The 9,171-nt window shown below is 50.9% G+C and overlaps 1 protein-coding gene across 3 annotated transcripts in view; it reads right to left on the reverse strand.

Annotated features, from left to right (window-relative positions):
• LOC128153823 (DNA-directed RNA polymerases I and III subunit RPAC2-like) overlaps positions 1 to 9,142 on the reverse strand; it is a 34,192-nt gene extending 25,050 nt beyond the window's left edge. Inside the window, exons 1-5 of one of the 3 annotated variants that reach the window (XM_052813621.1) lie at positions 9,063 to 9,142; positions 4,501 to 4,598; positions 2,750 to 2,826; positions 1,563 to 1,645; positions 1,015 to 1,212 (exon numbers count right to left, since the gene is read on the reverse strand). In XM_052813621.1, coding sequence (XP_052669581.1) covers positions 1,165 to 1,212; positions 1,563 to 1,645; positions 2,750 to 2,826; positions 4,501 to 4,598; positions 9,063 to 9,128 — 372 coding nt within the window. In that variant the 5' untranslated portion in view covers positions 9,129 to 9,142 and the 3' untranslated portion in view covers positions 1,015 to 1,164. Of the gene's footprint in view, positions 1 to 1,014; positions 1,213 to 1,234; positions 1,441 to 1,562; positions 1,646 to 2,749; positions 2,827 to 4,500; positions 4,599 to 9,062 lie in introns of those variants that run through there. The other 2 variants (XM_052813622.1, XM_052813620.1) reach the window with 2 other exon arrangements.
• Between the last annotated feature and the right edge of the window lie 29 nt (positions 9,143 to 9,171).

The raw sequence follows: 9,171 nt of genomic DNA on the forward strand, positions 1-9,171 counted from the left end.
CAAAAGCAAAGCCAAAGCAACTACCCACTATAGATGTGGGACCATGTTGGCACGGGCAGGAGGAATACATTGCAGCAAACTGAGAGGCAAAGGAGCCTTATTATGAAATGTAGGGTTCGGCTGGCTTCTTGACCTAACACCTGCAAACACAAACCCACTGCTGGCCTGTCAGAGAGACCAAGTCTGTCAATTTGTATTTGAAAGAGTGATTTTATAGAGAAAACCTGACATTTTACATCCTCCCTCTTATTCCTCTGTATGTTAATAAAACATGTTGGTGTTTGAAAGAAAAATCTCCGGGTGTTTCTTATTAAGCAGCAGGGGGTCTGCAAAGTCTGCTAAATACTTAATTGAGTGTCAGCAGGTTCCTTTGGTAACTGCAGACCTCCACTGAAGAGACAAACGGTGTCGCCCCTGTGCAGAGCAATCCAGAAAGGTTCACAATCCTATACCCAGCACGGAGCAGAAAAACCCCTGCAATTTCACGCCACATTACACTCAACAAAAGGCTTTCACTTGGCTAGCTGCCAGCAGATTTGAACAAGGGCAGGGTTTCAGTGTTGTGCCCTTTAAACCTGCTCACGAGGAGTGGTCTGGGCTTGCCTTTGTCTGCATTCTTCAGGGGGTTAAAAAAGGCAAGTGGTTTTTTACTCATCTCACCCTCCAAATAAGCAGAGTATCATTTTATAATGATCTGTTTAAAAAGGAAGTCTGGCCGTATCTGTTGAAGTCTACTACAGTGGTGCCAGTAACAGAAAGATTTAAATCAGGAGAGGGTGCTGTCTCTCTAAAAGCTTGATTTTACACAGCACTGAACCCCTTTGCTCCCTGCGGACTCTGGGGCAGGCTAATTCTGTGCACCAGACTACCTGCAAACTCTGTGATCTGAAAATCCCAGGCAGGAAAAGGCAATGACACTTGGAGAAGGAAAGAAGTAAGACGGAAGAGTGAAAGAGCTGCCTTCTAGCTGTCATTTTTCATACTCGTGTTGAGCTGAACACAGTGTCACCTCTGTGGCATCAAACTTCATAAACTTTATTATTAGACAAAATACAGGTTTGCATCAAAGCGGTCATAAAAAAACCAACCAAACAAAAATGCTTGACACGGGGAATTCAACACACAGACGTTACACACATCCATGAGGACTGCCATCCCCAAATGCTACTGCATCTCTTCCTCCCTCTGGGCCCTGTATTCCTTCATGCTCCTCTGCAAACAACAGCAAAGGACAAAAGTTAACAGCAGATACCTGAGTGACTCATATACCACAGTGCCACCACCCTGGTCTGTGCTAAGACTTCTCTGTCCAGTGCCTGGAAATGCTAAGGGACCCGAGAAGCTCTGACAGAGCTCCAGGTACTTTCAGAAGCGACTGAGCTTTACAGTCACTCCAAGGGAAAGGAAGCCAGGCCGTGCCGCAGGTCAGGCAGAGAACGTCTGAAAAAATGATCAAGTTTTTCATATCAAAAGTGCCTACAACACAGGTCTCAGACCATTCCTCTCCCCTCTGAGACCAAGAGACAGAAAAGGCCCCTGAGCTCTTCAGGCAATAGTCTCACCTCAAAGGTGTTGAGCACATGTTGGCAAACACCCATCAGGTCGTTCAGCCCTTTCCGGAACGGCTCAACAGCAGGAAGGCCCCCTTCAGGAAAGAAGATGTGTTAGTGAAATGGGAGGTGACTTCCAAAGGGGTTGGTAGCCCTCTCCCTTGCTACTCTGAGGCAGCGTGGCCGTTACCACCATGCCCAAGGGCAGTCCCCATGATGGGAAGAGGCTCTTACACCAGGTATGTGCCCACACACTTCCCTCCTACCAGCCCACCATCAGCAGCCTGAGAACCGAGCTCAGTGTGGTGTCCAGGCTATGGCACAGGAACAGCAGACGCTTACCCTGCAGTTAGTCCCATGGGCAAGGGGTTCCCTTGGCAAGGCGAACAGCCTGAGCACTAATTATTTTTAGGAAATTAAAGAGTCAGCAAGTACAAACTAGATACTTGCTTCCAGGAAGTGGCTTGTACATATCTGATGCTCAAGGGAACAGCCCCATGAGGAAGGAATGAAATAACACCATCCGTCTAGGCAGCAGACAAAGCCGTGGAGCTTGCAGGGCCTGGATGGAGGGCAGTGGACTGAGCTGAAGGGTTGGTGTGCTGGGAGGAGTGAGTGACTGCAAGAGGCTCAGAGTTGTCAGTGCTATCTATTATCAGGGAACAAAGTCCTCTTTGGGAGGCAAGTCAAAAGACAGCACAGACTGATGAGGCTTTTCGAAAGAGCTTCGGGTCATAGCCTGATGATCGAAGCTGCAAGACAGCTGAGAAGGAGAAGCAGAAACAAATCATCTCATTGCGGCTATATACGTCAGCACACTTTAGCTTTGCTTTCTGATCCCCATGCTGATTTAGGGGCAGATGGAGCACCCATCACCTGTGACAGTGAGTAGATCTACTCTACCCCAGTACTACAGTTTGGTGCCTGCTGCCAGCCAACCCAGATAACTGGGACCAGGCAAGGCTGTGGGCTCCTTGGGCCTCAGCCCTACAGTTGGGAAACAGAAGAGCTGTAGCATAATGGCTCAGAGCAGCCTCTCTGGCTGAGCAACAGGGCAGAGCAGTTGCAGGTGGCTAGCAGAGAAGAGGGAGAAAAGTGCTTTTCTTTATTTAAATGACTCATGGTGGAAACCTGACATGAGCAGGGGGAATTCCACAACAGAAGGGCCCTGGACACAAGGGAAACGCACACACCCGTACCTCTGGTCTGGATCCGGAAGTTGATCTTGCTTTCAGAGGGATGCGTGATGCAGTAGCCACAGAACTCCACATCAGGGCTGCAGGAGGGGAGAAAGGAGAAGAGAGCCATGAAAGCCAGGCCAATCCAGAGCAAACTGCAGGAAAGTCAGAGGCTCAGGCCACCCCAGACCTGCTGGGGCTCAGGATGTTTCTAAAATGACTGAGTATCTTATGGGAGGGATATACTGAAGGGAAACTACCTGTGTAACCTTATTCACACACCCCCATTTGAGCTGGAGCTTTGCAGCAGAAGGACATGGCTGGCTCGATCGTAGGCACCATCCTGGTACCACCAGCAGTCCACCGGCAGGCCTGCAGAGTTCTAACAGGGCATCCTGGATGCTTGGAAACCTCACTGTACATAAACCTGTTGCAGTTCCGCTGAGCAAAAGAGGCTGACAGGTCTAGGGCACTGCAAGGATTTACTGAGATGGTTTGCAGGCTGCACGGCATCTGCCTTCATAAGCTGAGGTGGCTGGCAGAACATTTGTGCACCCAGTAGAAAGAACAGGCCCTTGCAAGAAGCCTGCTGTTTTTCTTGTCATGGTGATTTATCAGAGGGATTCACATGACATTTGCAATGCAACTGTCATTTGAAATGATGCATTGAACTTCCTGCTGTAATTCTTCTGAGGCTTACCAGTAGATTTTCACAAACCATCAGTGCTGCCCAGTTCTATAAAATCGGGCAACCACGGTGAACCTATTTGTATATTTTGATGGAGACAGCAGGATAATTAATTCCCAGCATCAATTCCTGCATCTCCATGCAAGTATGAAAGATGATCAGTTTGCTTAATATTGGCTGTTCCTACCCCCTCTTCTGACAGCGCTTGTCCCAGAAGGAGACATAGATACTGCCTGACCATGTGTACTGACATGGAGTTGTGCATCATTTTATCCAGGGCCAAGTAAGACATTCAGAAATCCTTCACATGTCAGACATTAAATTTCCTCCATAACTATCAAGCAGCAGTGAGGGCTGGCTGTTCCCTAAGCGATGGGGAGCTGGGAGCCATGAATAGCAAGACAGCAGACAGGACAGAGGCCTCAGGAGCTAGCCCTGTCCCACAGCACCCAAATGAGGGAGTAGGATGGGTGCAAAGGTGGTAGCCAGGGTCAGCCAAGGGTCCAGATCATCAGGCAGGTTTGTGGGATGAAGCATGTCCAAGGTCAGGCCAGGAAGTCAATCTGCAGGTCAGGTGAGGGCAATGAGGGTCAGACACTACCTAGTGATCACCAAGCAGATGTATGATGATGAGGAAGGGCTGAAGTCAGGTCAGGAAGTCAGTCCATGGGTCAGTATCCAGGTGAATGGAGTCCACAGTCCAGTAGAGGCTGAGCTGGAGACCCATACTACAACATAGCTCAGGAAGGACTATAAGCCCTGAGCTGAGCTTAAATGGGGCTCCGGGGCCCATGGGCAGGGTGTGGGTGGAGGCCCCAGGTGTGGCTTATCAGGCCCATTAAGGCCTATTAGTGCTCTCAGGGTCCTGACACTACCAGCACATGGAAAAAGTTAATCCTGTGAAGAGAGGTAGTAGGCAAGGAGTCTTTGGCACCATGTCTGATATACTCTGCGTACACAGAGGTAGTTTCTGATCATTTGCCTTCTTCCAGCAACAGCTGAGGTACAGGTCGGTAAGGAGAAGGACAGCGTAGGAGACAGAGGTACCCTCAGCAAAGCCAGGCACCACGGAGGCTCCACTTACTTCTTCATGACCATATATCGGAGAGAGTTGCCGAGTGTGTGGTCCTCATCATGCAACACAAACGTGACGCAGTTTCCATCTGTCCCATCTGCCTGGACCTGCCACAAATGGGGAAAGAAGAGATGCTGTAAGACTCTCTGAGGTAATGAACACCAGCCGTAGGGTAAAGAACAAGCTATTGTGCTCGGCCTCACCAGAGTAACTGGGAGGGCTTGTAGGTCTGGCTGGGCCATGTCTGTGGCTCATGCCTCAGGGACTACAGTCTGACCAAGAGCACCTTCACAGCAGAGGGAAAGTTGCAAAACTACAGACCTCAGAGAAACCTCTCCCTGGTTATCAAAGTGCCTGTGCATCCTTCCTCTTCACAGGAGAGAAGAGGAGCCCAAAGAAAGCTGTGGCTTCGGGAGCCATGGTGGAAAGAAGCTGGGAGTAACTGTTCAGGTTGGTGTGATCCCAGGTCCCACCACCAGCCTGTGGCTAGACAGGAATGAGAGGGACAGTCAAAAAATTCCCAGGGAGGAATGCTGCCTGTCAGCAGGGAAATCTTATCCCAGCTTGAAAACAAAAGTAGTTGTAAGCTCAAATTCACATGCTTAGGATGAGGCTGGGGAGCCCACCAGCAAGCCTCAGGCTGCTGAGCCCCACACGTAATGAACCCCCCAATGCCAGCAGCCAGCCCCTAATCTTCCTGCTGCTTTTAGCTCAGGTGCCTGAAAACAGCTTTACCAGCTAAGGCTTCCTGAGAAGACTGGTTTGGGATCCCCTCCAAAACCAACAAGACCCCTAATTAATTGCTTTGCTGTCAGAGAGCTGCTGAGCCTCTGACCTTTCCCCAGGCTCAGCGTAGCCACTGTGGAGCCTGACATGCTCAGACAGCCCCCAACCGCTTCCTCTCTCAGCAGCAGAGAGAGGTTTCACGGTTAAGTGCGGAGCCGGCCTAAGACGAGCACTGATCTCTTCACATCCTGCCCGTGGCCAAATCCTCAACTGCTCCAGGGATTTTATGACCCCTCACATTTCCCCTCAGGTACTAATACCCCCCTAAAAGTCCCGTTCCCCCTTCTGCAGGTACGGCCACCACGGGGAATTGACTTAGCTGTTGAGAAGGGAAACACGGACTGATTTCCATGGAGGAAGAGATCACCCAGACCTGCAGTGCAATTCAAGGGCAGGCTCCCTGCACACCAGCTATTGCAGAAGGGCGGGTGCAATACAGCAACATCACATCAGCAAAGGGGATGTTGGACTGATAGGGTCTTCCTCACCTCCCAGCATCTCACAATCCATAACCAAAGCAGTAAGTCTTGCTGGTGATTAAAATGAGGCAGTGAGTGGCAAAAACACCTTCCCTTGGTGCGGAATGAAAACGTGTAAGTGATTTGACACAGGTCACTCGGGCAGCTAGTGGCACAGGTGAGACACCCTGCTTGCTCTCCTGCTTGCTAGACCCAGCGCCCTCATCCATCTTCCCAGAAGCAGATACTGGTCTCAGTCTCTCCTATGCGAGGCCTTGCAAAGAAGTATTTATTAAAATTACTAGCACCAGTTGTACTCAAGAGCTTGTTTTTTCCAAAGACTACAGGTTCAAACAAGAGCAAACTAACTCAGGAGGCACCCGTGGGACAGGACAGGTCGCCTGACCCCCAGTTTGCTCCCTACATCCAGTCACAAGGTTAGAAGTGTGCCCAGGTGCCAAAATCCCAAGTGTCCACTCCCTCGCTCCCTGCAACGAGACAGGTACAGCTCTGTTCGTTGGGACAGTGATGCTCTTGCAATTTGGTCACGTGATGGGAGTTACACCTTAGCTCAGGTGTAGCTCTGCACACGCAGGGGCAGAGACATGCTTTTCCAGACAGAAAGCAAATATTTGCAGCTGAGTTACAAATGCTGCATAAAAATGATTTGAAAAATAGAGTAACTGGGAATTTAACACGCAGTGCTGGGAGTTGCACTGACTTCAGGCTCCTGCCCAGAACTGAAGGAACATGTGGGTATAGGCAGGAAGGGACAGGATGCATCTCTGGCATGTGGCTGGGCCTGCGTGTGGGGCTGCAGCAAGTGCCTCAGAGCTGCAACCCAATGAATTTAAGCTGTCCCTGCCTCCTTAGCACAGCATAAGTACCCAGTGCATTGATCTGGCAGGTGAAAGCCAGAGCACAGCTCTTTCACACAGCCATAAGGAACACACTGTGCTGAACCTGTCTGCTTCACAGAGACTCAGTCTCTCTCTCCTCTTTCCTGTAGAGAGACCTCAGATACAATTCTGGATCTCAGCAGGACCATAAGTTTCACTGCTTCTCATCGAGCTGTTGGCCCACCTAGTCAGGTATCTCGCCTCTGGCACAGATGCTGTAAGATGCTTCTGAGGAAACCTGACACATTCCCCTGAAGAACAGATTCCTCCCTGGTCCCTCCAGCAATCGCGTCCGTGCCCTGAGGCAGAAGGCTGAGATTTCTCAGGGTGTTTCTGAGTCTCACCTAAGAGGTGTCCAGGTATCAAACTATTCATTGCAAAAACACTTGTTCTCCTGTAAGCCAACTTGTAAAAACAACCCTGATGTCCTGGAGTAGGGAATTCTGCTCATCTGGAGTTTTTCTTCTTTGGTTACACACAGATTTGCTAGTCTCTTTACCAAATTGTCCTTGCTCTTGCATTATGGTAGAGGCAGAAGGAAAAGCTGATGAGATCTCGAGGCAGCTTTAGAATTGATCAAATTCACTTGAGCCCCTCAGAGTCAACAGAGACGGAAAAGCCTGCACCTCCCCCAAGACGATCTGGGGTACACCCTCCCAGCAAGGTCAGGATACAGCCCCTGCGACCCAGCCACCCACGCACTGGACACCCTCCTCCTCTACTGGCTATGCAAGCCTAAGAGCTGCAATCTCACGTCATGCAGAAGCTCTCCTGCTTGGAGGGGCTGTGATTTATGATGATGAATTATTTAATGTTGTATTTGGTGCCTAGGTAGTGCTGTGGCGGATACATTAGCACAGCGCTGAGATAGATGGGATCAACTAGACATGAAGTGGGTGGGGAACAGTCCTACAACTCACCTGTTCCTACACTCACTGCAGTTTATACATAATTTGTCTTTTATGTCAGAATATATAGTCCTTCGCTGGTCTTTGTGAGCCAGTATCGCTTTCTACATGTCCTCCAGTTTTCTGTATGGTACTGCATTCCTCATGAGGGAATCTGCTGGTTTGCTGCCAAGGGCCTCTCTAGTAACTGCAGCCCTTCAAGGATCAATTTCATTCATCACATCAGACTTGTAGGATTAGGACTGGGCTTCCTGGTGCAATTGTGACTTTCAACCTGTGGCCTGTGCAATTAGGGAGAAGAATATGGCTCTACAGAGCCTGAAAAATGTAACTAGCAGAAGCCAGACTATTGCTATGAGGCTCCAGGGTCTGCGGCACCATTAGGAAAAGTTTAGGGGCTGTAGATTGAGAGACTATGGCAAACCGTTGCATTAAGCCTCCCCCAAGGGCAGCTTTTAAAAGCAGGCAACTAACAGGGCCCTCGTGTTTCTCCCGTATGGCTGTCCTGGTCCTCAGCTCTCCCCGTTTCCTGCTGACAGACAGACAGACAGACACGCAGGGCACCCGACGATCCTGTGTCAGCTTTCCCTGTGACTGTGACTTGATGTAACTGCCAGCTGGGAGCCTGCAACCCTGTTAAGAGTGAAGTGCAGTGCCATCTAGTGCCTTCTGCTGCCTGCAATGGGTACTGGAGATGGAAAGAGGGTCCATAACTCCTGCCGCAGGGCTCAGCAACCTGAAATGGGTGCAAGAGAGGAGACGAGGCACGCTGCAGAGCCTACAGCTAACAGGCAAAGCCACCCGAGGCCTGATGTTATGCAGTGCTGAGCAATTCATCTTTAAAAAGCAAGGCTTGTTTTAGAATAGGTTAGCCCTAACTAGTTTTAGAGTAGGTTAGTCCTGACCTCTAGCTGCTTCTGTTCCCTACAGGACAACCTCAAACACCTAAACTTCAAGAAATTAAACTCAAAGGCGTATTCCTCTCTGTCCCTCCTATTTCAGGTCATGCTGCTTGCTTTTCTCAGCTCCTTTCTCCTTCTGCTGTTCACAGACGCTGTAGCAGAGCAGCAGCTCCATGCCAGGTAAAAACCACACAGGTTTAGGGGTTGAAAAAAGCCGGGTAAGGCAGGTCGGGTCTCTGAGGGGTGACACCTGAGGAGGGTTTGGAGCGGGATGCGAGAGGAAAGGCCGTAAGGCAGGCAGGCCGCAGCATGGGACCGGATTGCAAAGGGATCTTTGCCGTTTCCCGCTGCCGGGACCAAACACCAGCCCGGGGATGAGGGGCTGACCCGCGGAAGCGGTTTTCCCTTGGATCTATCCTCCCTGTCACGATTTATCCCGACGCCAACCCCGCAACACCCCCTCCTCAGCGGGACCCCTTACTGAGGGGCTCCCGCCGCTGAGCCGGGCCCTGGAAAATACCGGGGAGGCCCCGGTTACCGCTGCCCAGAGGAGAGCAGGGCCGACCGCTGCCCCGTCCGTCCCCTCCCCGCCTCAGCCGGGCGGCCGCACTCCCTCACCGTCTCCAGCGCGGCCTTCCTCTCGCCCTCCTCCGCCATGGCCGCCCGGACTACAACTCCCAGCATGCACCGCGCGGCGCCGGGAGGGGCGAGCGGGCGGGAAAACTAC

Source organism: Harpia harpyja, chromosome 18, assembly GCF_026419915.1.
Source record: "Harpia harpyja isolate bHarHar1 chromosome 18, bHarHar1 primary haplotype, whole genome shotgun sequence".
NCBI classification, from domain to species: domain Eukaryota; kingdom Metazoa; phylum Chordata; class Aves; order Accipitriformes; family Accipitridae; genus Harpia; species Harpia harpyja.